The sequence below is a fragment of the Myiozetetes cayanensis genome, unplaced genomic scaffold (genome assembly GCF_022539395.1).
Source record: "Myiozetetes cayanensis isolate MyiCay16 unplaced genomic scaffold, myiCay2020 scf1, whole genome shotgun sequence".
Classification (NCBI taxonomy): Eukaryota; Metazoa; Chordata; class Aves; order Passeriformes; family Tyrannidae; genus Myiozetetes; species Myiozetetes cayanensis.
This window is the reverse complement of record NW_026086604.1, coordinates 45,205,229-45,221,633: the sequence shown is the minus strand read 5'-3', so window position 1 is coordinate 45,221,633 and position 16,405 is coordinate 45,205,229. Positions and strand designations below refer to the sequence as shown.

The 16,405-nt window shown below is 38.1% G+C and overlaps 1 protein-coding gene across 8 annotated transcripts in view; it reads right to left on the bottom strand.

Annotated features, from left to right (window-relative positions):
- Window positions 1–16,405, bottom strand: part of ZNF521 (zinc finger protein 521) — a 231,306-nt gene that overhangs the window by 114,530 nt on the left and 100,371 nt on the right. For all 8 annotated transcript variants that reach the window (XM_050317243.1, XM_050317292.1, XM_050317302.1 and 5 more), the window contains one exon: window positions 3,454–3,538. In XM_050317243.1, coding sequence (XP_050173200.1) covers window positions 3,454–3,538 — 85 coding nt within the window. The remainder of the gene's footprint in view (window positions 1–3,453; window positions 3,539–16,405) is intronic.

The window sequence follows — 16,405 nt, the reverse complement described above, 5'->3', positions numbered from 1 at the left end:
TGATTAGACAAAAACACACACATACACACAACCTAAAAACACCTACCCTCAGTGGAGCTATTTTAGCCAACAAAGTAATTCCAGTTGCCTTATTTAAAAGTCTAAGTTTCACACTGGGGTTTTATAAGCATAGCTTTGCCTCAGTGACCTTCCATAATGCAACTTCTCTCTGTGGATGTTAGCAACATGAACTCAGCTTACATCCCAGGATCATGTTCAAGGGGCACAGTAATTAGATGGGACCCCATCAACTTTTCTAGGCTCTCAGACTGCATCACGATAGTGAGTAGCAACTGTTTCCCTCAGCTGGCTGAGCATTGCCTCTATCAGTGGTTCCTACTCATTTCAGAGTGAGGTTGGCTGACGACTTTCACATTTGTCCCATGTCCCAGCTGCTTCCCTTTTTCTCTTTTCCCTGAATTATGATTATGGAATCCTTCAGGTAAGAAAACACTACATCCATCAATAACCACAACACAGATAATGGGAACATTTTACTATGAGAGGAAATAACAGTTCCTGACACAGTGCAATGATGTCTGTAAAGGCATTTATTGCCCCTTCATTTGATCTAGGGATTATCACATTACCGACTTTTAACTCCTCCCTTGCCACATTATCTTCCCCCTTCCTTGCCTACAAACTCTTTTCTTTCTCTGCATCTTCCCAAAGCTTTCTTACTTTCCTTACCCCAGAGGATCAAAGGCACTACATCCTGTTCTGCCAATCTCCTACTAGGAAATCAGGGCAAGAAGACAGATTTTATCAGATACATGTAAAAATGGAGGGACCAATGTCTTTAGGAAACCTTTTTTTTTTTTTTTTGTTTGGTTAATGTGCTGTGTCAACAAGTCAATATTCACTCCAGTGTTTCACCTAATATATTTTTCAATTTACATATTGATATGCATGCAGACAACTATAGGTATATATTACATCTATTCACAAAACTGTGTTTGTGTGCATGTTTTCTGTATTATGTATGAATACTATAAGCCTACCTACAAATACATATAAACTAAGGCTGATTTTAAACAGCTTGATGTCACCCCTTGAACCTTTCTCTCTAGACAGAACACGGTCTTGGAAAAAGGCCGGCAAACAACGATATAAATTAAAGGGGAGGAGGGGAGAGTAAAATTAGAAAGATAGCTAAGGAAAAATCCAATTAGTGGTGAGAAGACTAACAGAATTGGAGAACAGAAATTATTTTTCCCTGTGCTTCAATTCTGAGGTCACATTCAAAACTCTCCAGAACGCTGATAGTCCTTTCACTCCACCCCAACACAAAATCCCCTCGCATTTGCTTAATCGAGGCTACATCATTAGGAGCTGCACTGTTAAGTCTGGCAGTGCAGATAAGAATCTTCCACTGAACACGGATTACCACACGCATGACCGGCAAATCTCCCTGCATGTTTTGCAAGCTCCTTTATTTCACTGGGAAGATTTTATATTAAGCACGTTTAAATCTGTGTCACTATGGTTATGTCATGAAGTAATATCATGCATGATTAGATAGAACACAGACAAAACAATTAAATATTTTTTTAGAAGACTCTCTTTCTCATTCAACCTCTTCCAGCTTTTAGAAATAAAACATCGGCAGTTAATAGCTCAGTTTAAGAAAATATGACTTTTTAGATCTGCAGGCTGAAACCAGCTAAATGGATTTGTTCTGTTTTACTGACTCTCTCCTCATTTTGCTCCTCACATTCTGACCCTTTAATAAAACTCACCCAGAAAACAGAGGGGGAAAAAATAAATCTCAGTGTTTCATTAAATAAGTGAGCTCCTATTCTGAAAATGTGAGGCACTTGGGAAGTGGGTGGCAAGCAAACACATCATCAATTCCATCCCTTATACACAGTATCCATATTCCTGGTCACATTTCAGTATCACTGTATGCTACAATTAAGAATATGTCAAACAATGGAGTCAAATAAAACAGCAGAAATGGTGTGTGCTGTTGTTAGTAGTATTCTACTTTTAAATTCCATGTTACTGACATAGATTGAATACTGCGAAGTAGTTCAAATTATCTTGTACCCAAAGACACAAAATATCAAAATTAAGGCTTAATCCAACAGGCAAATTGCTCTGCCCCTTTACAAAACCAGTTTTTCCTTTCCATTTATCCATTTTTATGAAAAATATATAAAATGTTCATGCTCTAAATGTATAACAACTTAAATAAAGTACCCAGAAATATGAGCTATTAAAATTTGGCAGGTAACTTTCTTCTACACTGCAGCCAAATTGCTAAGTATTCATGGAAGAAATCTGCATGTTACCTTGAAAGAATAAAAAAAGTTTAGCAGAAAACTAAGTATTTTTAAATTATAAAATGAAAATAAAAAACCAAAAAACAAGCAAATGATCTTCTGCTGGATATGCAATTACTGCCTTCCATACCATATTGTTTGGTCGTTGCTTTGCATACTTTTCTGTTATAGCAAGAAAACCAGCATAAGGAAGCCAGGAGAAATCACTGGTATTCATCTCTGCTTTGAAAAGTCAAATTTGGAAGGGAGACTAAAAACAAAACAAAATAAAACAAAACAAACCCAAAAAAAAAACCCAACAAGGCAATCCTGGCAATGTTATCTTATTAGTGGGCAAATGATGTGCTTGATAAATTTAATTGGCTGATAGAACTCTTAGTGCTATTACTGAGTGGTTATCAAATTGAAAACATTATGGGTAAACCTAGGGGAATCAGCAAATAATAGGAAGATATGAATATCAAAGAAAAAGCAGCTTTTGTTTTATTCCAATTTGCAACTGTAACAGCTTTGTAAACATCAGGATTCAGGAATCCTAAAAGACTTTTTTTAAATGCTTGTACCTTAAAGAGTGGATTCCATTACTGCATACTACAATTCCTTATTTTTTCAAATAAATTATAGTATTTAATTGTATACAGATACACTCAGGATTTTTTTCCAGACTGCTCAAACATAACAAACAATACTTTTTTATGGCCATTTGAATTATTTATGTTTCCTAATGACAAAAACTCACCAGTTTTGATTTTGGTACTAAGGTGCTTGAGAAGTACACAGTAGTGTCATTACCATAATAACTTCTGAAATTAAAACCTGTCTAAAACTCTATGGAAAGCTAACATCCAGTTCATTAACCATTCCTGTTAGTTTGTTTTCAATAATGCAAAAATGATTAGAAGTTTAATTTGCTAATCACCTGTGTTTTGACTGGCAGTGGATATATAATTCTCTGCAGAAGTCTAAACTAGCCCTTGCAGAAAATAAAATATGCTAAGGCTTTATCAAGTCTAATAATATGAATAGAAAAAAATCAATCACACCCAGATTAATCATTGATGGATCCACAATTAATTTCTCCTTAACTCTGTTTAATTTTAGAGGCAATGGTGATCATGAGTAAGAGAAATGGCTATCTGTCTTTGAGAAGTTTTAGTGCTTCACTTACCAATCATGTGGTTTGCAACATGAACTTGGATATCCCATTCATTGTAGAAAACCATCTGACATTTGATGCACTGGTAGGTCTTCTTCTAAAGAAACAAGGGTAGATAAAATTTATTGAAACATACAATTGGAATAATTTCATTATAACTCAAAATACCAAGTTCACAGTGGTCATTTAAAGCTCTCCAGCAGTGTTTTCATTAAGGCTTCATTATTAATATTAAAAAACAACACTCTGTAGGTTCTATACTACCTTTTATCTGAGTTTTCTGAAACTCTGTAGAGGTATTTTTTTGTCAGCTTCCTAACTCCATTGACAGATCATTATTGCTAGAACATCAGCATTACTCATGGAAGGTAGAATACAATGAGGATATGGGGGATGTGAGCCAAACAACACTGAAATCAATGTGAATCCTTCGTTTTATACCAATGGATTAGACCCACTACAGGGCAGGGAAGAAGCCCAGGAAAGAACACAGAAATAAGAAATCTGCTTCCCTGTCATTTTCAGTGGGGCTGCAGAATATTCTCTGCACCACACATTTTAAATGGTCCATCAGGTTGCCATTTTTCAAGGAGGAAAAAAATCCCACCTAGTCTGGACAAACAGTTACTGTATTGGGGCAGCTGCTTAATATCTACTGGGAAGCCTATACTAAAACTGTGAAGCCTGACTGGAAATTAGCCAGAGAGCAACTCTTCTGGTCACATTAGATTGGTCTTGAATTACTTAAAAATTGTGGTGTATACAGACCAAATTTCATTATAAACCAGGAAATGCATTACTCTGCTCTCTTCAGTGCACAGGACAAGTTTTTCATTTCTGTCTTGATGTCATTTAAAAAAGATCTGTTCCTTCACTTTTCTACAAGATATACTACTTGTCCAAGATATTTCAACATCCTAAAAATGTGACTGTATTTTCTCACAAAGGTTTCTTGACCTCAGTTGGCCAAATGGTTGATATTGGAAAGCACTGTTTCAAAAGTAAAAGCTAAGACTGTTTTCAAATAAGGATTTTGTTTTTTCATCATAAACTTAAAATCTGCAGTTATCCTGGCATCTAATGAGACAAGTCAGATTCATAAAATTATTCAGCTGCATAATTGTAGTATCAAGGACTCAAGTCCTAAGGTAACAGTCCTGGAGAGCTCAATTGTTGTTTTGAAGTTGCAATGAAGTCAAGGTAAGCCCTGAACTGCCACATCACGGCAGTAACTCAAGAGACACAGATTTTTCTGTGCCACAGGCACACTGCCTACATCAGCAAAAAGAAGAAGAAACCTCAGAAAAACACATATTTTATAAAGAATGTAAAGTCACAAGAAACTGGCACAGATGTATTAAATTGCAGATTTCATATCTATTAGTTGAGGAAAAAGTAGGGTTCACTGGATAATGCACATCAAAAATACAGCATGTCTTGTATTATATTTTGGATGTGTATATTTTATATATATATGTATATATATATATTTAACTTGTGAAGAGTTTTATACAGCTGGTATTATAACTTTTATTTTTAAAAAGGTGTTGGTTTTTTTTTACCTGACTCTAAACAGTAATAAAGGTTTGCTGCATTTTTTATGAGCATCTAATTTATATGGCCTGTCCCAGACAGATAAAGTGTCTGTCTATTAAGCATCTTTCTACTTCGAGTCTGTAGGCAGAAATATAAAGACTTTTCAAACATTTGTTCTTTTGTCTTACCAAGTTAACTGAAAAATTTGAGACTAATCAAAGTAAACTCTGAAATTAAGTGTTCCTGTGGGCTCCTCTTTACAAATCTCCCATTGCTTCTCATACACAGAGGCTATTTTAATTTTCTGATGACAATAAAATGTGCCACATCTTTTCTCAGTGGAAACAATCATAAGCATATTTTTCTGTTCTTCATTTAAATTAACTTCAGTTTTCTGAAATGTAACCAATTTAAATGATTATGTAGACAACAAAAATCAATGGGCACCCAGAAACCAAATCTGCTTTGACTTAGTTTTACATTTAAGATTTGCCAAATGAGCTGTTTTAAAATATACAACACTTTGTCTCTTTTTTTGTTTGTCTGACAATACCAGGAACATTGGCAGAAAATCAGATTCAGTCTAAGTATTTCTTATTATATGTTGGTAAATTTAACCTTAGTGCACTACATCTAGATCTATCAAAGACCTCTAAATAATGACAGTCACAATCAACGATTTATTATGTTAAGCTCTTAACAAGATGCTTTTTGATGCTGACATATAGAACAACAATATTGCATAAATAACAATCACTCTCCCTTTTTTTAAAACATTGTTTCCCTTTAGAACTAGTTAGAAAATATTTCTTACTCCCTGATGACTGGCACTATGTATTGTTTATTAGCATACCGCTAGCATTATTCCTGATATGTGACTTTGTTGAAAAATAAAGAAACATAAATGTAATGGCTGGTCTTTTCTCTTGTTAGTAAACCAACGCAAAGTGCATGTCAAGAATTGTCGGCAAAATTATGACTGATGTACATAAAGACAACACATACAAAGGTTGGGGTTTTTTTTGAAGTCTAATGCCAAAAAATAAAGTGACTTGACAACAACAACAAAATAATAATTTACTAGCACTTACTAGCCTCTTCAAAATGATCTGACATATTTGCAGAATCACACACGGAGGTTTTCTTTTTATCATGAAGGGAAGAATGTTTTTGTGACTGCTGCTTGATCAAGCACTAGTTCTTTTTTGTTTCCAAACATACTCTAAAATGTTGACATCAACTTTTATTAGCTCAACACACACTCATCTCAAAGTGTCTAAACTTGTGCATGGTTAAGTTTTTATTTTAAAAGCAAACTCAGTAAATTCCATTTACTCCTAGATTTTCAAAGTGATCAAACCCAGTCATTTTCACACCATGTTGAACAAAACCCACATACTTATTTCCATATGTTTTGCATTCTAAGGAAGTCCTTTTTCACTGCAAGTTACATATTAGTCTCACAAGCTTTGTCAGAACCACAGAACTCGTAACTGCTCACAGGAGCTGCTGGGTCCTGCTGTGCTTCATAGATGGTCCCAATTCCCTACTGGGGTGAGATCCATGGGGAGACTCAGCCCCTCCTCTCACTGTGTTCCCACAAAGGGAAACCTGGGGGAATAACACAGAAATGAGCTCTCGGTATTGCAGCTCCATGCCCCTTGCCTGGATAGCCAGGAAAGAAGCCTTGCAGCACTTGTGTAACACACCACAGAAATAAAACTGGATTGTGACTCAAGAAGGCATTTGAATTTCTCTCAAGTGTCTCCAGCCGTCTGTGATGCAAGATAGCTCCAGAGAGAAAGAAGCACAGGGCTGTGATAGCCATCCTTGCCTTGACTTGCTGTAGTTGTTTGCAAAAAGAAGCTCTTGCTGAGCATCCTTGACCCTCTGCCCAAGCCGCAGGACAGAGGGCCACACAAACCCTGCTGCTCCAGCTAATAGCCCTGAGTACATCAGCTCTACACAACAATGAAGGGTGTACAGCTGAGGGCATTTACACCCTAACCTGCCATGAGTGCATTTCCCAGAGGACACCTGTGAGTCTCCTGAAGAGACAGAAGAATGACAATGTTGTCATTCGTCCCTACAAACACACATTTCCTGTAACAGAGTAATTTCATGTCAGCAAAGGTGTGCCACAGAAGACTCTTATCGAGTGCATTTCCATATGGATTCAGACAGGACCATTTTAGTAACCCGAGATGCCCCAATCTGTTCTAAATTGTGACTGTCTTGCATAATTCCCAAAGATTTGTTCCAGAGGCAAGAGACACATGGGATTAAGAAAGTGGTTTAACTTTGTCCTTTTATTTATTTATTATTTATTATTATTACTATTGTCACCTCATCTTTTAATAAAAACTCTTCAATAAACAAGCCCACAATCCTTCTCTGAACCCTCTCCTGTCAAGAACCTAAGTGTCAATTTGTTTCCTACATGCTGAGTGTAAATCTGAGGCCCAAGTCATTCCTGGGGCCATTCAACATTGTTGTAGAAAAGTAACTGCTTGGACAAGGGTCTCACAAGAGAATCAGATGACTGTTGCACTCCTGTTAGCTTGCTTTCCTCTTTTCAGAACCAATTTCAAGCCTTTCATGCAAGAACCAAGGCTTCTCTGTGACTTCATTTAAAGGCTTTGGACTGGACCTTCAATCCATGCAGAGCATATGTATGTGTCTCTCTAACCTTTCGAATAATTAATGTCACCTAGACCTTTAATTATTGTGCTGATCCTCACTTATCACTTTGCAGTTTTCCAAATCTCTTTTCCAAAGGGTGCCCAAAGTGTCTATGTCATGTCAAATGAGACTTTGCTGCTTTTATAAATGGCACAGGAATATGGGCTTTCAATTGGTACTTCAATTCTGTGCACAGAATTTTATTTTCTTTGCTTTTATAAACAAAGTAAACCAACTAATAACCACTCTACTGGAGGATTTACAGTTCTATTCAGAAGTGCTTCAAAAGTACGCAGAACATACTTCTGTGTAGAATTCTGCGCCCTGTGACTGTCTGAAGTATTGATACATTCTTTTTTTCTATTCCCTAGCCTCATTATATTACTTGAAAATGAACTACTTCTTGGCTCATGCTCCACCTCCTTGTCAAAATCATTCAGTATTTTATCACCTAACTACTTTCTTCCAACATTTCCCCAGTTTTGTACTATCAGGGAACTTCATCACCTTACTACTTATTCTTTCTTCCAGACTATTGATATGATGCCTAAGTTCAACAAAATTGGTGCAAATAATGATTCCTAAGGCTTTCCATTCTTTACACCCCTCCAAACTAAACTGCTTTAATTCACAAGACTCCTAAGCTTTCCATACCCAAGATAGTGTTTCTTTTCTTTTTTAATCAAACAAAGTATTTCTCCCTATGCTGTACTTATTCACCCAATAGATTAGTCTTTTGTGCTATACTGTTTCAAAAGCTTTGCTAAAATCCTAGTAAATCATGTTTATAGGCTTCTCTGTCAGCACTTGTGGCTGGTCTCTCAAAATACTCTTTATTGAAAATTTTAAGCATGATCCTTCCCTCTGTGAATCTTTGCCCTCTATCCTTCATTAAATCCAAACTTTCTAGGTGTTCTTCTATCATGTCTTTGATTAGCCTTCCTCTCATGTTCCTCACTGTTTAAATCAAGCTTGCAAACCAGTAATTTCATGCATAAGCCTTACATTCCCTGTTAAGTGTCTGCTTAGTAGCCTTTTCCCAGGCTGTTGATGCTTCGTCCTAAAGATTATAAATTTATCTGCTTAATGTTTCTTTTTATCTTCAGTTCCTTTCACTGAGAATTTTGGAGTGGATATTTTTCTGTGTTTGTAAGTCATTTATTGTATGTTATATTCCATTATATTACCCCTAATCCATACTTCATTCTTCTCCATGGGGAGGACATGCCACAAGCTCCACAACAAAGCATTTCTTTTTACCAGTAGTGGTTTTCTTGATTACATATACCATTTCTGGATCTCCTGTATCCATGCTCCTTTTAATTGAATACTTATTCCTTATATGAAATTACCAAAGCCTCTCTTACAGCTTCTAATGCACTGCATCTTCAGTCCTAGCCTGGCAGGCATCCTTAGTTTGTTCTATACTCCTTCCGCACCTCTCTTCCATGCACTACCAAAAATGGTTTTGACGTGTACCTGTTACCCTACCAATAATCTCCTGTTTACACCTAGTTACAACATTTGTCTTTGTCACACCAGTAAAGGGGACTTTCAAGGCTTTTTCCCCTCAGCTTTGGCACAGACTCAGTGTATGGATGAATGACACGGCTGAGACAACCTGCTGTTGTCAAAAAAGAGTGATACCACACCTCCCACATCCTCTAATTCCCCTCTCCCATACCAGTCATTCACTCACAGTTTCCCTCATATAAATCCAGGGTGGAGTTAATTCTACCTGTTAAACCTAACAGAACAGTAACCTGACAAGATAAGGTGAACAGCTTCCAACAAATCATGCAAAAAAACATGTCAAAACTTGCACAGTAACTACAGCAACTTGCCAGTGCTGACTCCTAATGCTGCCAGCTGATTTTTTTAAATCATTATTTTACTAAGCATTAGCAGTGTGCTTGGCCCTGCATGAGTCACAAGAGCAACCATGGTCCTAGCTTTGTCCATTTAGCCATTTTTCATCACAGTTCAGATTAATTCTGACAGTACCTTAATTGAGGATTTCTTTTCTATCTTCCTGGATGGTTATTTTGTCAACCTTAAGCTCTTAAAAAACTAAGCATATGTTAGCCAGTTTCACTAAATAGTTAGCTATTTATCTTGCTTATGGGGCACTGTCATTTCATACTTTTTTTCTGAATTGACTAATTGCTAACTCTTCTAATTGCTCAAACAGCACCCTTTAATTAGTATTTCCTGATTGCTTTTGAAAACATGTTCATGGAGATTATATGAAGACTTTTCTGTTTTGCTTTTGTTTAGCAGGGCCTTAAGTATAATGGGTCTGAGAGTACATGCCTAGAGAAAGAATACAATCAATCCCATAAAGTAAGCAAAATGAAAAATGGAGAGAAACATTATTTTCTCTCCTTTTTTTTTATTCATTATGGTTACTTATTGCATTCATACCCAAAATACATTGAGTTAGAAATACAAATGTTCATGCTAGCATTCCTTCCTTCTCTACTCTGCTTGAACTCGTTGTCTGCTGTGTTGTCTTTCACCTTTACATTCTGGATTCTGCATTTACTCACATCTGTCTTCAGTGTCTCTTAGTTACAAACCTTTCCTTCCCCTGGCTGACGAAGTGCATTAGCTTGCAATGTCCCACATCCCCACACAGAAAGAAACATATCTTGCCACATTTAAAAACTACATCTCTTTCCTTTGAGCTCTCTAATCCTTTAACTCTCTCTAGGTCTTTCAAATTCAGTACTGAAGTGAGGTATTTGCCAGAAAAGTAACCCTAAAACCTGGCAGCACATGGCTGTATATTTATTTTCTCTCAATTACTTCATATCAGGTTTACATAGTTGATGAGTACAAACAGCTTTAACTACTGTGAATTTGATTTGGGATCTAAAAACCAAATACACTTCTTTCTGTCTTTCTATCTGAGGGTTCTGATCCTGGGTGAAACTGAGTCTCTGAGCTCTGCAAACCTATGTGCTGAGCGGTGCTCAGGAATTTGGGGCTGACTGAGTCAGCAACTGAACTTTCTGTCAGCATCCCCACCTCTTTCTGTCTCCTTACATTGCATTTAAAAGCAAAGGCGACTGCCAACCTTGAGACCATCTGAAGCCTTAGAGCTGCTAACCCATCAAGAGGCATCCCAACACTCAGCATTTGTGTCAGAGCCTTTGTGTGGCTGTGGACATTAAGGAGGAACTATGATCAACACTGCACTGAAATTCTGAAAATGACGTGGCTTCAAAGCACAGGCAGCAGAGCTTGCCTTGGCAGGCCTGAGATGTGAAAAGCTGATATTCTACACAAGCTGATAGACTTTTTCCTTTCTAAAGTTGCTTTTTCTGCTTTGTTTTAAAAAAGGCATACTGAAACAGACTGTCATTCAATAAAGCCACTACTTTCTTCACCAACAAGCAGCAACAGATGTAGGCCAATAAAATTAATAGTTTGCAAGTACGCACAAGAGAATACACTTGTCTCTTTTCTCCATCACAAATTTTGTAAAAGCTCTCTGGATTTTAACAGAAAGGCAAAATCAGGAGCTATTTATATACCTTTTTTTTTTTTTTTTTTTTTTACTTAAACACTACAACAGCTTTTCTCCCACTCTATGGAAATTTAATGCTGATTAATTTCACTTTCTGAAGTGTGAGTCAGGACCCTCCCCCTGCCCTTAATTGTCCACTTTCAACTCAACCTGAATTCTGTGCTATTACTTACCAAGATAATTTAATCCTACAGAATAGAACTTGTACTCAGAAATATGCAACATTAATATTAATGTACAAACAGAAATATATTACTCATACATAATATATAAGAAATTAATTTTCATTGAAGTATCAGGAGAAGGATTAAACCCCTTAGATCCTTCTCATGCAATTAGCTCTGCACTTGGGGAAGTCAATGGGACTTCACAAATGAAGGCTTCACATGATAACGCTGGCAAGACTGGGGTTTTACAAAGGCTTGCCTACACTCAAAATATGCCATAAACGGAGTCCTACAATCATGTTGCTGTAATTTTAGCACTATCCTTTATGGATTCTCTTAGGCCACATCAGTGTTAACAAATATACCGGTAGCATCTGAGCTGGAACACAGCTGCTGACATTGCAATGATGCTTGACTGCGTGCCCAGCTGAAAAACCTCCGGTGGGGCAGCACAGCTGCCCAAGGAAGTGGTGTACCAGCAAAACAAGCACTCTGCTCAGCCACTCTTCAACACTCTCCACAATGATTTGTGTCTAACTGGTTTTTCCCTGTCAAGACATACTTGCATTCCTCTAAGGGAATTAAGGGAACTTCCCAGAATTCCCTCTGTCCTATTTCATAATCTTTTACTTTCACATTAATTCTTAAAATGCCAGCAGTTCCTCTTAGGTACATCCTGTGATAAGCTAATTTCTTTTTACATAGGGCTTTAGCCTACCAATTCCCTATCTGAAAAAGAAGAGATTGCAGAATTTATTTCAGAAGCAGAATGCCATACTTCTAGGTTTGAACCACTCAACTACCATCACAAAAACTACCAGCTGTGAAGCAGGGAACATAAGAAAAATGAGGAATGGTTAAGACAGATAGTTCAGGAAAATCACCAGGTGGTGCAGACATTCCCTGACCAGGCCTCTGAAAGAAGCACCAAGCAGCAGAGCAGAGTCAATTGCAAGTAGGTCTGTGCCAATGATGGTTGCAAGGCTTTGTATGCAGACAGCCATGTTCCTAGATGTTTGCACTAAACCTATTCCAGCCATCAGAAAAGAAACCAAGAAGAGGACTGTTACGGCAATGGTAAAACAAGTACAGAAGGAAATCTGGAAGCCTTGAGTCTCAGATCGTTCTTTGTTGGTGAATCACCCCATTTCCTACTGGAATATATGTAGAGAGGAAGAGGGGGCTTTCCAGGTATGAAAAGCCATTAGGTGTCCATTTTTACACAGAATGCTGAATCTGAGAATAGACAAAACCAGAGAATGTCCATCAGGATACCAAAATGGTGGAAGTATGATCAAAGGGGATAAATACCTCCCTTTTCTCCTACCTCCCACCTTGGTTTTGAGTATACAAGCAGTAAGCAACTTTAAAATGGCTATATTTCTAAATAGTTTTGTTTCTAAGTCACTTTTCAGAGGCATTTCACAGGCATTACAAATTATTCCTAGAAGTGCACATTGTTATTAGTATGACTGTATTGAAATCAGGGAAGGCCCTGCCGTTTTACTCTCTGACTTACAAAGCCATATATTAGCAACACAGGTTTAGCCATCAAGGAAGAGCAGGGTAAAATCAACATACATCTGGCAGAAGGGACTAAAGGATGGTGGAAACCACAGAAGGACAAAATGGTTGAGGTGGGTCTCTGGGGGTCCTCTGGTCCAGTACCCTTGCTCAAGAAGGGGCACCTAGAGCCGGACCATGTCCAGATGTCTTCAGAGTATCTCCAAGGATACACAACCTCCCTGGGTAACCTGTGCCAGGGTTCAGTCACCCCCACCAGTAAGAGTGTTTCCTGATGTTCAGAGGGAACCTCCTGTGTGTTCATTTTTGCCCACTCCCTCTTGTCCTGAAATGTCACACGGCAAAGGTGGATGTTAGCAAGAGACATACCTCTGCTGTCATACTCAGCAGAATACATTGTCTATAATACTACAGGTCATATTTTATACAATAATTTGTAATACAGTGCAGGAGATGGTATAAATGAAAGATGGCTTGTGCAGGGGAAAAAAAATACCTCAGAGTTTTGAATAATTAGGCATAAGATCAACTACCAGCATCACAGAGCTATGGGAGGTCAAAGAAGAGTACTCTTTAACAAGATACTACATGTCAGGCAGTTGGTTTATGTTCATTTTGTACAACTTCCTGAAACAAGCATTTCTGAGGCTACATATCCATTTTAAATTAATGGTTAGCCATTTTATTTCCCTGATGACAGAGTAACAAATTTGGGTGTTACTTTTGTTGTAGGAGACAAAGTAATGCACACATTACATATAACAATTTTATTGAGTGGTGATAAAAAACAATTCTCATTTACAGTCACTAAAGAAGCTGGCCTGTTGGTATCACAAAGAACAGAACATAGTTTCTTATAGCTTCATTTCTTGTGATTGCTTGACTTCAGCTTGAACTTCAGCTAAAGCCATCTTCCTGCTTTGGATCTCTTAAAGGCCTCTTTCCTATTGGTATTCTATCACCTGCTGTGTCACTCCTCTTCCCAAATATTGTAAAAACTTCATAGGCTTTGAGATTACTATTCACCTATGAAGTTTTCCTTGAAACTGGCCAAGAGTAGTCCAAAAATAAGAGGGGGAAGTGAGAGATCTCTCTAGAAGTACGCAAACCAGCAGACAAAAAGAGATACACCATGATTTTCCATGCCTTGGTCCTAAAGATGATCAGGCTAGAAAATTCGATGAGATTTCTTCTTTTGTCTACCCAAATGCAGACACTCATCACTATTCTGATCTTCCTTTGGGGCTGTGCAGAACTTTTGGGATGTTACACTGGTCAGTTGGCCAGCAGATACAAGTACAGGGAAAGCCCTGTGAGGACAGTGGGCTCCACAGCTGCACAGTGGGCATACATCTCTTGATGTTTTGTCTCAAAAAGCTTTGTTGAATCTGCATTTGCCCTCTCTACAGATGCTTAAAGCCTTCATCCACATTCCTGTGTCCCTCTCCAATTCTGCGTTTCTTCAAGCAGGCTTTCCCCTGTACTGCATTATTTCATGGAAATCTTGGTTTGGTGCTCTTGAAAACTTTGGAGAACGTGTTATCCTTTCATCCTCTCATGCAAAGTTTTCCACAGGTGTGCAGAAGACAGATTTCCCAATTCCCCATCTGAAGCCTCTGACAAATAACAAGACAGACACACAGCATTAGATTTTAATGATCAGTGGACAGGCAGCTAAGCCAACTCAGGACAATTATCCCTCTTGCTACTGTTCTGCAGCTCCCAGCCAACACATGGCTTCCTCTCACACACTGAATTCATGGTGTGTGTGAGGTGGGAAGTCTGATGTTTAATTTTGGCAGGATTTATAGCAACAGGATAATAAATAATACCATCCTTGTTAAATTCAAAGAGGATTCTAATAGCTCACTACTGAAAGTGTAAAGACAAAGAGAAGACAAATGCTTAAGGCCTGGATCTTGTCAACCACTTCATAGCAGTGGCACTACTAGAAACTAAAGCATAGTGTAAAGTGGAAATGGCCTACTGTGGCAAGAAAAATAAGCTGATGCTTTCCAAAAATATATATGGTCACATTTTAAATAATACTTTCCTGAAGACAGTGTTCAAATGATGCAGGAAGACAAAAATTGTATTTTTAGTGAGCTCATTCTTAAACTCCAGAAGCAGAAAATATGTTTGTCACAGATTAGTTCCACAAACTACTTTCAAAGCCAAATCTTTGTGCCAGGAACAAACCTTCTTTACCTCTTTCTGTCCCTGGATCCAAAATGCAGCATGAAAATCACTTGTTCTGGGCCTGGATTCACTGACAGGAAACCCAAGGCACTACTTATGTTTACATTACAAGTTTATGTGCTTATTCATAAAAATCCTGTAGTCAGAACGATCAGCTTGGATTGCTGATGAGGAGGATTATTTTAATTTCTTTATGTATTTCAATTAAATGCATGAGTATTGATTTCAGTGAATTTTTTCAGTTAAAAGCACAGTGATTTATATTGCTAAAATGCTATTGCTTGCCCTGCCAAAAGCATGCATCTGGGAACATTTCTGGGTTGCTCACAGTCTTTTCTCTCTTCTTTTTGCCTCTGATTGCCAGTGCATGCTGCTGAAATAAACCAGCTACTTCAAAAGGCAGTTCCTCTTTTCTGTCTTTGTGAGTCTGGTAGTGTTTTGGGAAGGGGGGAACAACAGGAGAGAAAAAAATAGATTCAGGGCCCATAAATAAATAACGAAAAAAAATGTAATGATAAAACAGTACACCTACCTGAGCTCCATTCTTTCTCCCAGGGTGATACCATTTTCTGGATTCATCTGAGGTCGTAGAATGTGAGTTTCAAGGAGCCATAAGCTCTCCACAGAATCTGAATTTTGTGACCCCATCTCTGCAAGCTCATTGTCAGCCTGCACTTTCACGGCTCCCTCCAGAACGGTGCTGTGATGTGCCTGGTGTCCCCTGCTGTGACATGCCCATCCTGGCATATAGCTCTGCACAACCACAACAGGACAGAAGAGCAGCCCCAGATTCACTTATTTGGTTCTCCAGCTTGTGTGATAGTTGCTAGCTCTCTCCTTTGTCCAGCACTTCTGATACTCTCTGCCATAGTGAGTTTCTGCAAGTCTTTTGCCACACCTAAATAAGCATATTTATTCCTGCAATAATTTGGCCATGTGCTCACACTACTCCTTCTCTCCTCAGCACCAGAAAACCCAGAGCATTCCTGTATTATTAATGAAGGACTGTCTGCATTGCCACAGGTAATACAGTATTCACATGAGCTTCACATTCATGGTATAAAGTGATACATAACTAAAGCAATTATGCTTCTACTCTGGAAGTTACGAACAGAGCCCCAAACTGAGTACAGCTGCACATGAGGATACACCTAGCATAATTTAGGTTTTACCAGTAAACTGCTGGTGTAAGCTGGAGTCCACTCTCTCCTCCCCTGCTAGTTAAGAAATGAACAGCATAACTTACTGAACATTTACACTGGTGTGGTTGTGCAAGCACAGTAGTCTCAAAGCTTAAAAAGTGAGGGCACACCTTCTGCTGAGT